Source organism: Pagrus major, chromosome 24 (genome assembly GCF_040436345.1).
Source record: "Pagrus major chromosome 24, Pma_NU_1.0".
Taxonomy (NCBI): domain Eukaryota; kingdom Metazoa; phylum Chordata; class Actinopteri; order Spariformes; family Sparidae; genus Pagrus; species Pagrus major.
The window spans coordinates 12,759,867-12,776,669 of record NC_133238.1 but is presented as its reverse complement, the minus strand read 5'-3'; the positions used below and the strand labels follow the sequence as shown (position 1 = coordinate 12,776,669).

Here is a 16,803-nt window from a genome sequence, read left to right as displayed (position 1 = left end):
TACACACTATAAGATGACTTTCAGAATTTCCTACTTCACTACTATCATAGCTGGACTCCATTATCACGATCACAGATACTCATTATCAGTATCTGCAGCGTTTCATCACCTACCTGCTGAGAAAGGACAGCAGAAAGGGGTGCATGAAACTGAACATTCACACAAGTTAGAGAAGAGGCTTTTGATGTTATGAAACTAATTATAATTCAAGGGAGACCTCACAGGGGCAACACACACACACACCAACACCCACACACGCATACACACACACCTTTTCCTGAGTTCAGAATCCACCACGACTTGTCTCTTCTTCTGTGGTGGCGGCGACTCTCGGGTCTGGCGCATGGCTGACACCTTCTCCCTCGTCGTCACCTTGGTAACGGTCGCCGTGACAGAGTGGGTCAGCTCGGACTGCTGGGCCGCACTGACAGCCGTAGAGAGCTGAAGGTGCACACACACACACACAAAATAAATTTAGACAAGCTGCACACAACAGCAGGCGCTACATCAGTTTACAAGGATCTGTCAAAATCATACAGATCCCAAATCACCACTTAACACACTCTCGCATCTGTCTGAGTGCGCGCACACACACACACGCACGCACGCACACAGACGCACACACTCAGAGTGCAACGGTGTCCTTGAGAGGCGACGAGTCAAAGATCTGTTGCATCAATCACACATTACCGCAACAAAAATATAAGCAACGGTGTGTTCTGTGATATGAGTCTGAGTTTGTGTGTGTGTGTGTGTGTGTGTGTGTGTGTGTGTGTGTGTCAGTGAGTGCGTGTGTGTGCACTCAGACAGCTGTGAGATGCTGTCTGAGCAGCGATTTGGGATTTCTGTGACTCTGACAGATTGTAACTGCACAACAGGAAGAGTGAGAATCAGAGATGCTGCTTTTTTTTAAAAAGGTGTGTGCTGATTCTCATTCTGAGCACTGTTTTCTTCTGATTAAGTGTGTGTGTGTGTGTGTGTGTTTGTGTGTTTGCTTCAGCAGGGATGAGACTAATGACAGTTAAGCAGCAAGTACAACTGCTGGGATAGCCTTGCTACCATGGAAACGTATGTGTGTGTGTGTGTGTGCTGCTGAAGTGGTGGAGTGTGTGCTGTGTGCCTGCAGAGGTCAACCTGCTAATTATCTGACTGATTATAATGGACAAGTAATCGAGAGACAGAGAGAGAGGAAGCGGAAGACAGATGGTGTAAGTACTCGAGCACATATTTGTTTTTGGTTAATTGTTTATCATGTTATATTTGTTTAAATATTAATTATAAAACCAGGCACGTTCACCCAGGTAAGCTTTATTTTTTTGTTTTTTAAGTCCTCAAACACAGCTGGATATATTTGGATTTAACAGTGCCCCTGGGTGAAGGAGTTAAGGAACAACATGGTGCTCATAAGATGAAGAGAAGTCTGCAAAACTTTGGACTGAAACAAAATTTGGAGCATATTACATCTTGTAGTCGGTAATCTCAGGGCTTCCAGAGACTTGGAATACACCAGTTGTTTTTTTAACGTTATATAACAAGTCCCCATCTACCTCAGTTGTTTTGGATAATGCTGCGACTCTGTTTTGTTGTGAAGCTCCAGAAATCTTTGGTCAACTACCAAACTTTACGTCTGCATCAGAGTGAGCAGATAATGACCACATTTTCATTTTTGGGGGAACTTTTCCTTTAAATCTTCAAAAGAAATCTCAAATATTATATTTTCATTTTTACAAAAGGCCCAGTAATTTCCTTGAATACCTGGGCACTGTAGTTTTTAACATCTTTGACTCAAACTGGAGGAAATGGTGCAATTATTAGGGACTATTTTCAGTGATGGAATAATCCACATTTGGGATTTGTTTATTTATAATAGCATCTTGAAGACAATAACATACTTTACATAAACTACATTTGTATAATACACTTGATAAATGATAAAATAGATATTATGTTATATCAAAAATAAACATATCGAGGTTAACAGACACTTCTGTCCTGCTTTTGACCTCACACCTTGCGTCGAAAGGAGAAGTTTAACTTTCTTTTATAGAGAAAGTGCTGCCTGAGTAGAAGCACTTCAGGACACAAAGGTTCTTTTATAAACTTATAAATAATTCCAATAATTTACTCGACGCTCAGCGTGAAGCTCTCCGGAGGGCTTTGAGGATGAAACATTACCGAGCAGTATCTTTATCTGCAAAATTCCTAAAAACACAGAGGCACTATGCCTTCATCTCATCGCTTGTCAGTGAGTAGTTACAGACAGACATGAGAGAACAGCAGGGGGAGAGCAATCGAACATCTTCAGAAAAGTGCTCATGAAGTGTGATAATTGTATGACGATGCTGATTGAAAGCACCTCCTTCATCAGTGTGTGTTTGCTCGCACAAGTCGGTCCTGATTCCATCTTTGCCTCCTCAATATTCTCCACTACTGTGTCACATAAACCTCTCTGGTTGTTCCATGACCTCTGTCACCCAGCCAATCCATTGATTTTCTCAGTCCCTCAGGCCAAACACAGCTACCAGGACTCAGTTTCATCACAGCTGCATAGGACAAATGTGACCTCAGTGCGTCTGGATGCTACAAGGATTTCATCCGTATGGCTGCAGACCAAAACAAACCAGTTTGGCAAACCAGTAAGGAGCACACTGGCTGTTTTATTTTGGAGAAGAGGACACGAGTTGTCTGATTAAAGAAGTATTGTGGCTTAATTTTTGATAGCCTTTATTTCAAACTGCTATTCTTTAATCAGTGTTTCCTTTTTTAATCTAAGTCCCCGAGTTGCATCTTCCTGCTGGTTTTCATTCCACTAGCTAATCACACACACTGATTAAGACCCGAGACACTGAGTGAATGAAATGAAGTGCAATCAGTTCGTTGTCAGGACAGAGAGACAGCCCAGCCTCTCAGGACTAAAACTGACAGACTCTAACGTGGTAACACTAAAGTTAAATTCATGGGCTTTGTACATGTTTGATTCACACTTATTATCCTTTTTTTGCAGTGGTAAGTATTTACTTTTTTGTCTTTTAGCTTAGCTTAGCTTAAAGACTGGAAATGGGGGAAACAAGTTAGCCTGTTTTGACGTTTATCTTAAGTTTCAGTCTGCATTCACTAATTAAAATGCCGTATCTGTAAGATGTTTTACAGGAATTATGCTGGAACTATTTCATGGCGGGGTGCAGTGACCTCTGCTGGCTGCCTGGCAAACTCATGATGACAAGCAATATTTTGAAAGTTGCTTAAAAATACCTTGTAGTGTGGGGAATATGATTTGTGGCAATGGTTACTTTAAAGGAATAGGTTAACCTTTTTGGGGAATATGCATATTCTCTTTTTGGTCTATTAGCTTAGCTTAGCATAGAGACCAAAAATGCGGGAAAGGGGTAGCCAGTTTTAAAGTTTATTTAAAGTTTCAATCTGTACACCAGAACCTCTAAAGTTCACTGATGAACACACTTTATCCCCTTTTTTTCTTTACACAAATGACAAGATGTTTTACAGGAATTATGCTGGAACTATTGCGTGGCGTTGTGCAGTGACCTCTGCTGGTTGACTGGTAAACTAAACATTGTGGTTTAACAAGCAACCAGCTTACAGTTTGGAGGGCCATCAATACAGTAGCTAACCTAACACTACAACTCTGGTCAAACATTTCCTCGATGAAGGCTTCCCAGTTGCTATAGTTAGCATGCTAGCTCTAAGAAGACACAACAAACAGCCATACAAGTCAACTTTGGAGTTAATGGGAACACGCTGTGTGTGTAATTACAGACTGAGATCATACCATCAGGTTGAAAGCAGGCGAGGGGGCTGATGGCCTACAGATCTGATGGACTGTAGCTGCTCTGTGTTGTTGGTTTTTTTTTTGATTTAGGACACCAAAACACCTGTATCAACCTGGTACATACCTGCGAGCTGCTCATCTCCAGACTCTGGATGAGTCGGTCCCAGCGCTGGGCGAAGCTGTCCAGTCTGGCTTCCAGTTTGCTGGCCACCTCTTTGTTCTTGACGCTGGACAGCAGGTCCTGACTCATGGAGCACAGCTTGTCCATGGTGGGACGCTTCACCTCCAGCTCTGCCTTCACCGTCTGGTGAAAAATTCATAGAAACACACACACACACACACACACACACACACACACACACACACACACGTAAGATATGCTACTTTCTGTAAGTTCATCCTTCTTGCTGAATGAAGGAAGATCTGTTGGCTTACAGCAAGACGGCGGAGGCAGGCCACCATCTCTGCCTGGTCCTTCAAGTTGGAGGTCTTTATGGAGCGAACCAGCTCCTCCTTCTGAGTCAGCCAGGAGTCAAATAAACACTGTGAAGAGGCAGGACAGGACAGGACAGGACAGGAAAGGACAGGACAGGACAGGACGACAAGACAGAGGAAAGGAAAGGTGGAGGGAGAAGAGAAGGCAAATGAGGAGACAGGAGGAGAGAGAAATGTTAGAAAATGTGGAAGGAGGTGCACTTGAAGCCATCGTCTCCTGTTGCTACAGACAGCTCCTGATTGCAGCTTCCTCCTCGGGCCTATTGTCTGTGACAGCATCTCTGCCTCTGCCCGGGATCACTATGTGAATATTTCTGTTATCAGCGTACGGACAGTTCATTTGCAACCGGAGCCCGCGGTGCTACTTGAACAAGCATTTAGCCAGAGAACGTGGGGGGAAAATTGAATTCAATGTATTTCCTGATGTTTTGAATAATTAATCAAATTAAATTTGGTCCTTATGGATGTCTGGAAGCCATCGCAGCCAATGATCCCTCATTATAAAACACATTGGAGAGGTTGTTTCACGATGAAGCTGTACTTGTGTGAGCAATCACACTTCATCAAATGGGCCCCTGATGTCTTTAGTCACATATTTGGTCGCATTATGCAGAGGTACAATGTAAATATATACAGTATGCACAAAGACTTTTAAACAGTAAGGCTCCAGCAAACAAAAACAAAATGATCTAGACTTTATTATGGTGTGACTGGATAAAAAATATCAGCCGAACAATCTCTTATAATGCCACTAATTTGTGTCTCCAAACGATAAAAAATAACACTGATATAACGCCAGTGTGAGAGCCTTAAAATGTCTATAAACAAAGGGCGACTACGACCCCGAGGGCGGCAATGCAAATCCAGTTTATGGCTTCTAATTAAGACTGATCAGTTAATCGTGTTTAATCCAATGTTGTGATTTCAGCTTCCTCAATTATTAATCACAGAACACGAGCAAATCGGATATACCGACACATCTAATTTCCTTCATGACGACTGCCGCGTCTGAAAATATCAACCGCAGACAGAGAAAATAAGTCATTTCAAATAGGAGAGTCGCTAAAAAGGGCATCTAATTAATAATTCCAATCAAAATATATACTTATACTGTAGCTTAAGTCCTATCTGGTATGAAGGTGAAGGGTCACGATGCTCCAGTGCTCTATTTATTGATATTTTTGCTGTTGCATCACATGTAACAGATAAATATGACTGTTTTGAGGTTGTTGTTAATGTAAAGGCTAACTGCTGCTAACTGTAGCGTTAGTTTCCATCAGCTCCAGAAATATCTATTTATGTCACATTTTATTAATTAATTAATGCCTACATTTATTTTCATTTTCTATTTGGTGTATTTAATGGCATATTCATTTATTTATTTCTGCTTTTGCCAGGTTCAGTCCTCCATAGATCCAGACTGAAACATTTAAACAACTATTGCATGGATTATCATGACATTTAGTGTAAATTCCTGGTCTTTGTGAACTTTCCCCTTACTTTTTCCCTTGCATCATCAAAGATCAAAGTTTTTATTTGTAAAGTATTTTGTTTTACACTGCAGAAGTAACAGGAACGCCATTTTAGTGCAAACTTCCCTTTTTTTATTTAAACTATCCTTCCATGAATATAAAGTCTGTTTCAGCTTAAAGTGTCCCTTAAAGCCTTCAGGATGTGGGAGTAGACACGATCTGGATGATCTAATCTCATTATACATGCAGCAGATACTGCTGTGATCCTGCCTCGACTTCACACACACACACACACACACACACACACACACACACACACACGCACATACCTGTTCATTAGTGAAGTGCTGCCATTTCAGTAAAATCTCCTGAAGCAGAATCCAGCGCTCTTCTGTCCATCGACAAATGGCTGCCCAGCGGTCACCTAGCACCTGCACACACACACACATAGATCATCTATCAATGTCTTCATTAGCGCAAACAATCCTATATTTTTCCATTATTTACCCAGAGGAAGTGTAACATTTTCATCACGTTGCCTCGCAGGCTGATGGATTCACATTTTCACTTGCCAGTTTAATTTTTTGAGCTGCCAAAAATACAGCTTGATTCACGTTCCTCTCTCCTCCCAGACGGACGGAGCTGATCACGACTGTGGAAGGGCATGAAATTAAGTGATGGCGGGAACAAAATTTCTCCATTTCTGTCCAAGTGGATGGAAGTTCATTGACTGTAGAAATTAACCAATGATGATCTGGACTTCTCATGAACTGGAATGCCTTTTTTAATGATTTCTGTATGGGGAAACATCTGTCGACAAGCTTTTTAAAGTTGTCCACATACTTTTGGCCACGTTCTCTTCCAACGTGTGTTCAGATCTGACCGGGAGGAGTTTTAAAATTAAGATTGGAGAGATTAAAGTGTTACTTAAATTCAAGTGTGCTGTATTTACAGTTACTCATCTGAACAGACCAAAAGCTGAGAGGACAGGTCGACTCCACTTCTGCTGTCTGAACTTCACCAGTCTAATTTCATATTAGACATATTTTTTTTTACTTTACTTTTTTAATGAAGGAGTTTAATCAATTTCGACAACTTGAATATAGTGATTTTAATATTGGACACTAACGTTTTTATCTGAAGCCTAGTTTCAGTTTTTTTTTCTAATCGGACTCCTGGAAATGAACTCAGATGGCTTTCGAAGTAAAATGTGGGAAATGTGCTCCACTTATAAAGCGCTCATTTCCCTTTAATGGACACATTGCTTTATAATTTGTCCCTGATTCAATTACTGAAACACACACTGACAAAGCGATGGCAGGGGAACTACCCGTGGATTGAACCACCAATCCTGGGATACCTTTGAGGATTATACTTCATAACTGTTGCTAACAGGATTTTTTATAAATGACTAACATGCTAATAAACCTATAGCTTCCTTTGCTCTTTGCTGTCTGTTAGCTCCAGAATGCTGTGAGCTGTAAAAGTTGATTTTTCCCTCACTCTACTGCATCGGCATATTGGCAGCTGGCTGTTGGCTGAGTAAAACGGGAGAGACACTCTTCCGTTCCATTTAACCGGCGAAGACAAAGCCCACAGTGTGTCCAGTGAACAAAGTCATCAGAGTGACAGAAGAGACGGAGAGGAGGAGGGGAGCCAGGAGAGGAAATGAAAAGACAATGAGACGCCGAAAAAAAAGTGAGAGACAAGCGAGCGGCTACAGACAGACGTGGAGAGCGAGGCTCCGCAGGTTAATCTTAAGATGAATGGGCTGTAATTAATCAAGTGACAGTTCAACAGCGGGGAGAAACTGTGGAAGGCACGTTTTATTTGCATTTTTACATTCCTGCACACAGCGTTCTCTCATCTATTTATCTCTCTTATCTTGTATTTAGTAATAAAGTTCACTGCGGGAACACCAGCGCAACCTCCAGAAAGTCAAACACTGAGCTGAATTAGGTTTCTAACGATGTTAAGTGTGATTATGCTTCGCATTCAGCGCAACCATTGTGTGCTCAGCATTGTAATTGCTTAATATGATGTGGTGAATTCAAGATAGTAATTCTTTCTCTTTGCAAGCAGTTTGTGAATAAAGTTTGGGAGGAGAAATTCTCATTTTGGGCTAATCTGCTTTCAGTACAGAGCAGCTTAGTTTTATCCACAGCTTCTCAAACCTTTTTCTCCCAGAGGAAGAGTTTCAGTCGCATCCAATTATACAAATTTCTTCATTTCCTGTTCGCCTGTATCGCCGGCTCTGCCCAAATCTACCTTGGCCCGCTCGCTCCTCGCACCTTCCCCGAAGATATCAGACTGAATCGCCATGGCTTCCTCTTTTCCTCCACGCATCAACTTCCCATTTTCCAGCGAATCGGCTCTCCATCACAGTTCTCATCATGCTGTATGCAGCTCAGTGCGGATCCTTCGGCACAGCCTTCATCTGTAATCCAGTCTGCAGGTTGGCGTTAAAATATCTTCTATTTGGTGCGGACGGATTAGCATTATAGTTTGCCCTGAAGCTGGATACAGTTAGAACGTACTGTAGGCTACATGTCAGGAAATGTAATGTGACTGTAATCCACCATCCAGCATGCTTTCAGTACGCCTGATATATTAGAGGGATAAATAAAAGAACAAGTATGCTTCTTTACGCTAATTGGCTCCCTCCTCTGTTTTAAAAGCTGTTTTTAGCTCCTGTCAATTTCAGGCCCCCTCTCCTCAAATACTCAGTGTGCTCTGATTGGTCAGCTCACACACGCCTGAGCCAGCACCGCTCGCCATGTCTCCAGTTGGTTCAGTTGTGTTTTAAGCCTCCAGCTATCTTCACTTCTCCCATGAAATGATGCAAATGTGTGACATGAGGATGGAGTATGATGTCCCAGCGAGGCCTTTGAGGCCCTTCAGCAGGACGAGGAAAAGTGTTTTCTGTCTAAGAGATAGGTCTCCTTTAAAGAAAAAAATCCTAGATCCACACCAAATGTTAGCAGGGTCTATTCTGGGCTGAAACCCATCCTCCATCCAAGTTTCAAAGAAATCTGTTTGGCAGTTTTTGTGTAATCCTGCTTACAAACCAACCAACCAACTCTCAGTGGAGGTAGAAACTGTCCAATCAGTCCTGTCATGTTTACACCTTTTGGCTCATTTGTGATACGTCAGTGTGAACATTTTTCATTGGTCTGGACCAAATAAACCAAACTGCATCTGTGAAAGTGACCACGAAAACAAAAATGCTTCTAGCTTCCAGAGAAGACACGAAAAATGGCGGCAGAAAAATCCTCAGGAGTCTATAATAAGTACACAAAGTCATCATGTTCTCCACATTGTTTCACCTGGTTTAGGATGTGACCTGTTCATGACCTCATCTCCTCGAGCATTCTTCCATCTGCAATGGTTTAATGCCAACTGACTGCAGCACAGGTATACTTGTTTATCTAAAGTCCTTGTATCAACAGCTCGAACAATCAATTTCACAGTGAGATACCTCCCAACGAGTGCATCCCATACAAAGACAGTAACAGTGTGACGGTGCTTCAACGTGTTACAGCATGTGCAATTAAGGCAAGTGTATTAGACGGCAGTGAAAATCAGCGGCTGCAGTTTTAATAGATTTCAGCTTGATTCTTCGCAGTGTATGGAAGTTAACAAGGGGAACCAAGGCTCATACATCAGAGGCTAAGACAGGCGTGGAGAATTAACCGCACAAACACGCCGCAAAAGTCTGGCTCCTAGCTGGAGTCTGTGTGATGATAACTTATAGAGTAAACAAAATCAGCAGAAAGCTGCAGCACAGAAGCACATCTCGCTGGCAAGGTCTAATTACTGCACAACACCAAAGACAAAACTATCTCCTGTTCAATCTATTCCCCCAGAAAAACAGCAGCTGGAGTGTGCCGAGGCCCCTCCCGCCGAGAACGACCGAGCGAGCGATGGGAGAGGACGAGGGAGCAATGAGTGCACGGAGAGAGAAACTTTTAGAAAAGGAGATGAAAATTAGCCCATTAGGGTATTTGTCTTCTATGTGATCAGCAAAGAGTGTTAAATGCGAACACGTCCTTACCTGAAGTTTGCTCTCCAAGGCGGCGGTGGCGCTGTCTCCGCTGCTCTCGTCCACCACCACCACCATGTGGGTCAGAGAGTTCACCCTCACTTGCTCCAGCTCCAGGTCCTCCTGCAGCAGCTGCCACACAGGGAACGCATACACATGAGTACGGCGCAACAGGAAGACACAATAACCAGCTTTAACGATGGCGACTTAATGACTGAATGAATTTGGCTGGAAGCAATAGGAGCTGAACATGGTTGGTTTTCTTGTAACACCGCAGGAGTTCAGAACAGAGCGATGTTTCAACTATAGTCCCTTAACGCCGGGTGGCAAACAGAAAAGTTACAGTGAGCACAAGAGATGGAAGGTTTCTGTGGCAAAAACAAGTTGTAAACAGGGTTATTTCTAATTTCTGACACGTTTTGATGGGCTCCAGTTCCTCCTTTCTGTATTCAAATGTCAAAATGTTCAGGTCATTCAGGACGACTGATTCAGATTTTTCACGTCTTTCATATTTTTAAAATTCGGCCCATCTTCGGACCTTTGGAACTTCCCATCACCTCCTCCATACTCATTCACTTTCTCACCTAGCGTCCGCCCTTTGTAATGTATTGTATTAGTTCACCTCCTTCGAGCCTGTCATTGATCTTCAGAAATGGCAGTCTACGTTTTATTATCTTTTCTGTTTCTGTTGTGTATTGTGCAGAAGGTTTAACTTCAGCTCTTCTACTCTTTGTGACAAGGGATTCATGTTTAATCTCGTCATGCTCCCACATTTTTCACACTGATTTTGGTCTTACACCTCAACTGCCACTTCAAATCCTCTCAGGTTTGAGATCTTCATCTTTCAACAAAAAACTTCAGCTTTTCTGACTCCAACAATGTCCACTGTTCATGCACAACTTATACTTTTTGCTGCTTTCATTGCTTACAATTGCTTTCAGTTTCTTTCCACTTCAAGCTGAACGTATCACTTACACTTCAACACCTTTCACTGCATTTAAAATGATGGCGCACGCTTGAATTGACACTTTAGATTTTTAATTTAAAAGGTACAATATGTAAAAATTGGCCACCTGTCGAATTCATAGAGGACAGTATTTCACCTAACTGTCGCTGCCGTTAGCTATTTAGCCCAGTTAGCTGTGCAGCTAGCGGTCGGGACTGGGAGCTCAGAGAACCAGGGGAGTGTTGGTGTTTACGCTGCTACCAAGGGAGCTACCAGAGCTTTCAGTTAATGGCCATATAGTCTTTATATGTTCATGCTCATGACTGTGTACAACCAGCAACACATGACAATACTTAATTAAAGCTCCGCTATATAAAACAATAAATAAATGAACAGCTTTAACTGCAAAAACTGAATTAAAGAAGAGATAAAGTTACAAACTCTGTCTTAATATCTATAACCAGTTGCCACATAGAAGTGGATGTCTTCAGTAAGGAAACTCAACTTTCTACTAATTTTTACTTTTCAGTCTGTATAATGTAACAGGACTGACACAGGAGACTCAAACTGAAACTACCAAATCGCTACCACAAATGTGAAAGACGGTAGGGGTGTAAAATCTGGTCAGATTGTTTAAACCCCCTGCTGCTGGAACCAAGATTCAATTTTCAAAGCTCCTTTCAAAGCTTCCATTTTTTAAAAATGAGTTCTCCACTGGTCGCAGTCGCAGTCAGAATGAGTTTATGGATTGCGGCGGGAGAAGAAATGCTATCTGAGTCTACAGTGGTAAACCTATGATTTTCAAGTGAATGACAGCGTGTTGTGTTCGGTGTGTCCTGACTCTTGTGGTAAAATTGAACCACATTTGGTGGTAATTTAGCCAATTGGAGTCCATTTTGTTTCGCACCTTTCAAATGGGCCTAAGCACCAACATTTCTGCATCTACTGTCAACACGTCGGAGTCATCACTGCTCCCAAATTGTGTCTACCAGTGGATTTAATTTTAGCAGCTTCTAAGTGGCGAGGTTGGCTAATTGTTTCTCCTCTGCCGGAGCCTCTGCATGTTTGCTGTGTTCAATCTAGTCTGACGGAGCCTCCTACTGTGACAAGAAAGTGAAACCTTTTGACAAGAGTTTGCAAACAGTCGGCTAATTTGTTGCTTTTTTAGTTGTCAGAAATCTTTAAAATCTGCCAAATGAACAGACGGAGTATAAACGAATGCAGAGCTGAGCCGCACACAACCGAACACACTGCGATCAATTATATATCTGCTGACATTGATGATTCATTCTTGGAAACAGAATGAAAAAGCGCGTCCACATGACCATTTAGCAGCTGTTCTGGAAGCTTTCGGTCCAATCACACACAGTCTTAGCCCAGTTGTCACGGAAATATAGATGTTCACATTTTCCTTCCAAGACCATGTTGGTATAAGTGTTGAGATTTCCTTTAAAACAGCTGCTTTCTTTTTTTATATAATAATAATAATGATGGAAGCAGCAGCTGTATTTGTATAGCACTATTTAGAGCATGAAATACATTACCTTGGATGATATACTTTTAAACAAGAACACATTCAAAATGTACAATTGAAACATATGAGATAGATAAAATACCGAAAATAAAGTGGCATTTCGAAGCGAATACAGTGACTGAAGTTAAAGCGGCAACTTAACGGTCATGTTGTTATGATTTTTAGGTTGAAGCGTTGGCTCCCACATACGCATTGAAACTTGTAGAAGAGCAGAAGAGGTTTTAAATGTTTTGTTGAAAGCTGAAGTATAAATATTGAAATGAGATGAGGCATGAAGAACCCTCCTTTTTATTATTCTGAATTACCTTCCTTCAGATCATAAAAAGCTATCAAATTAGCAGCTAACTTATTGGATGGAGCTTTAGGAAATTATTATCCTCCAAATTGTGGCAGCAGTGAAGTCAAAACAAATTCATTATTATTCCCTGAACGTCAGCAAAGCCTTCTGCAGCCGCCTCTTTCTTTCCCTAATTTCTCTGCTCATGATATCAATAGGAAGACATGAGAAAATGGAAGAATGTGCCTGAGTCCAAGCAACAGTTTGGTCAGTTTGTTACGCTCAGCTTTCCAAGAATGTAGACTCGCTCGCACGGATGGATTACTGAAAAGGGCTACTGGGCACAGACCCAGAGGCCAAAGCAGTATTTTGAATAATATTTGTCGAGAGGTGTCAGTGTGGATCTTATGCAGCAGGAAGCTTTACAAAGGATTAGACAGTCTGTTTTCATCTCTAACATGAACCAAATACTCAAATACAGGAGCGGTGTTGAACCAGCAGCAGCACTTAGAGCTGGTTAACCTGCATAATACCAAGGCTTGTAGCTACTGTCTCATAATCTCTTTACAAGAAATAAAGAGGAAGAGAAGTATCAGCTCTCCTGTCGCTGGTGCAATTATGCATTCTCACGCTGGAAAAATGGTTTTGCATATTTTTTCATAAAGACTGGCCTTGTTGTATTTTTGAACAGAAATAAGGACTTGACTAGATTTGAACATGAAGGTTATTGAGAAGACCTCTACTAAATGTTTCTGACTCTAAGTGAGACTAAGTGATTATGAGAAGCTCTTAAATATAGTAAATGCAGACTGTATTTCCTACAACTTGACATTGATTTAAAGAGTCAACCTATTTCAAACTGAAGCCAGAGTTTATACATTTGTGGAAAATTACCTGAATTATTTCAATCAGACTGACAAATGAACTCACATTGCAAAAACTGGCCATACAACAGAATCGGTACACAGCAATCGCGCACACGTCGGTTATGCCTTAATAACTTATTGTATAAGAATGATGGAGGTGTGGAAACAGTGTGAGGAACAACGCAGGACTCATTAACATCACTTACAATGCAGGAACACAAATAAAATGGGGTTAATGCCCATTGCCCCAGTCTGTTTGGAGGCTTCCCTACACACACACCTGCCTCAAGAAAAGTGTGGTCATATGGTTAGCACTCAGCCAGTCATATGAATGCTGATTATAGTTTTAACTCTATGCACGTTGCCTTATTTCAAAATAAGCATTATTCATGATAACTTCATCTAACATTAACAAATATAACCTCAAACTGTAAAAACCAAATTAGCTGGATTAGAGTTGACCATTCGTTAGCAACTCTGTCCCGCTCTTTATTGGATTGGGGGAATTTACAAATGACCTGTTAGCTTTAGCCTCAGTCTTTCAGTTGATATCATGTATGTAGCCACCAAGTTCACATTTAAGACTCTTTTGCTTGAGTTCTCGTTTTGAATCAGGATCGCTTAAAACATTAAAAGGTCAGCTGGAGAAACCTTTTTTAAACATGGAGCTAATGTTAACTTCATTAGCTAGCTAGCTTGAGCTGATAAAATCTGCCAGTGACAAAGCTGTCAGATATTACAGGCCAGATTCTGCCTACTTTTGTTTGGAATAAGCAACAATTTGTTTTTTAAATGGTAAATCGCCTCTGTTATCAATTCAAATTACATAAATTGTTCAAAAGTGGAAAATCTTGACAGAGCAATTGCAACTAAGGGGGCTGGGGCTTAACAAGAGTCAATTAACAGAATAATTTTAGCCTGACAACAACATGTAAGCCTGGATTAGTGAAGCTACTCAGCTCAGGCTTGCAGCTGCCCACCTTGTGCTCCTCCACTTGGTGCTTGACATCCTCCAGGTCAGGACCCAGTGGCTGAGCCCCCATCCTCTTAATCCGTGCCTCCGTCTCATCCAGCCAATCTGTGAGCTGCTGCAGCTGCTGGTGCTGCAGGTCCATCAGGACCTCGTGGAGTCTAAGAGTGAGAGACAATTACATGTTGATACCTCGGGCTTAGCCATTATCAAAAACAGAGTCTTGCTCAAGAACAGTTCAGAAGGGGAGAAGGTCTGGTTAAACACGCCGATGCCTCGAGCAGTGACTACTGCTGGTTTTATTGGTCGGAAAAAAAAAGAAGCTATGTGTCCTGCTCTTATTTCCCCCTTGCATTACAACAGACCCTTGCTGTCTTGTCTGAGCGGTATTTGGTAGTTGAGGCCATGGCTGCACAGCTTTGTGTCGGATCAACAAGATCATCAAAGGAGATAGCTGAACTGTTAATTAAATTTGGCTTGGTGTCAGTTATCGCTGGATTCACCATAATTAGAAAGGCCACTGTTCTTTGTATCCATGAATGTTGTCTACTGTGGGGAGGTTCATTCATTGTGTAAAAGGAGATTAAACTTTATTCATAGGCCTAAATTAAGATGGAAAAAAGCATGTGGAATCACTTTGGCCTGAGCTATTCTATAAAGTTTGGGTGTTTTTTTCAATTCCTCCTAGCTTTTATTCCCAAATCTTTCTTTATATTTGGAATGATAAACATAATTTTTTGCAGAAAACCCAGATACAATAACTCACTGTGGGCATGGCAACACCCAATTCGCCATTGGGCTGCAAACAACTGTTGCTTGTCCAACTGGATGCATTTTATACTCAATCCATGTGCCAGTTTGAGTGCAGCAATTACACTTCAGCGTAACTGCCCAGTTGTTAGTTCACTTTGGATTGGACCCAGTTTAAGAAAAACTTTAGTTCTCAGCCTCTCTGAATTTGCAGTGCAATTTCAGCCAAACCCTTTCTTCTATTCATCCACTCTTGTTAGTAAAGCAAAGGGTTTTAAAATGATTTGAAAATGTTTTAATTAATAGTTGCTTTGCAGCCTTACATACATTTACACGTCAGTTCCTCAAGGTCAGTTCTTCAGAACGTCATCTCAAACATAAGTCCCAAGTGTCAACTATAAAAACTGCATGGGAACAGAGCTTGACTTTGAATTTTTCAGACAACATTTGGGACCAGAACGAGATACACATTGGTTTCAGAAACCTAGTGTTGCTGTATAAACATACGGACACAAGAGAAAAGAACAGGTCTTTCCTGAGGTTGAGCTGCAACACACAGACACACACTTCTTGTCAATCTCTTCTTCAGCTGAATCATACGTATAGGTCTTCTAGACCTTGGGTGAAAAATATCCAATTTAGCCTGAGGACCTGAGGGCGTGGGGATACCAGAAAATAACTTGTTTTCCACGACCTGTTGCAACAACAGTAAATGAAGAGTGACTGGAATAGTTAAGTAAAGAATGTAAAAGAGAGCTGGGAAGGGAATGTCATTAGTTTCACAAGTATTTGGTCAGAAACCAGAGTATCAGAAAGTCAAAGTTCATCCTAATAGGAACATGAATATCTGTACCAAATCTAATTGCAACAGTTGTTGAGATATTTCAGTCTCAACCAAAGTTTGAGTGTATGAGTGTATCTACCTGGTCTGTCTCTCCATGCTAGCCACTCTCAGGTGCTCCCATCGGGAGTTCAGGAGGTTCATCTGCTCCCTGACTTCCGAGTCCTCCTCATCGCTTAGGTTCCCCTCAGCCAGCAGGGCAGCGCCGGCCCGGAGGACCCGCCCCACGCTGCCCTGGTGGGTGGTCAGCTCCACCATGTAGCCCTGGTTCGGAGACGGGACAAAACATTTCTTACTAATTGCAGGCTGCCTCACATCACCACGACTCCACTTCATTCACTTTAACTGCTCTCAAAATACATTTCCACCCCTCACCTTCGTGCTTAATCGACTTTCTCCAAGCACTTAACTCCTATATGATCCTACTTGGGGCTAACACAGCAAAATGGTCAGGGTTAATTTAATTTTGAGAGCGTGAACGTCGATAGTGAGCCAGTGGTCCTGTAAGTCCACATCCATCAGAGTTAATTCAGCCCATACAGTTCACTTTAAAACAGCTGCTCGGTGCTGCAACTTCAAAAAATTTCATTTAAAACTAAATCATTCAAACGGGAATTTCTTACTGTTGAGGACCTCAGGGAGCCACATCTTACAGTTTATGGGACCCAGATATTTGCTAAATACCCCCAAAGTTTGTTGTGTTTCTGCGCGCTGCCTTCCTCAGATGTCTGTCTGCCCTCCACCGACAAACAGCAGAGATTGTTTTTTTGGTGATGGGCCACTTTACACTCATTACTGCAGTCTTTTCAAGCCCTTCATTGTA

General features: G+C 41.8%; 1 protein-coding gene across 3 annotated transcripts in view; it reads right to left on the bottom strand.

Moving 5' to 3' along the window:
• The window catches only part of dmd (dystrophin), a 169,539-nt gene that overhangs the window by 127,919 nt on the left and 24,817 nt on the right, over positions 1-16,803 (bottom strand). For all 3 annotated transcript variants that reach the window (XM_073462661.1, XM_073462659.1, XM_073462660.1), the window contains exons 8-14: positions 16,063-16,244; positions 14,400-14,550; positions 9,809-9,928; positions 6,084-6,185; positions 4,223-4,330; positions 3,912-4,091; positions 272-441 (exon numbers count right to left, since the gene is read on the bottom strand). In XM_073462661.1, coding sequence (XP_073318762.1) covers positions 272-441; positions 3,912-4,091; positions 4,223-4,330; positions 6,084-6,185; positions 9,809-9,928; positions 14,400-14,550; positions 16,063-16,244 — 1,013 coding nt within the window. The remainder of the gene's footprint in view (positions 1-271; positions 442-3,911; positions 4,092-4,222; positions 4,331-6,083; positions 6,186-9,808; positions 9,929-14,399; positions 14,551-16,062; positions 16,245-16,803) is intronic.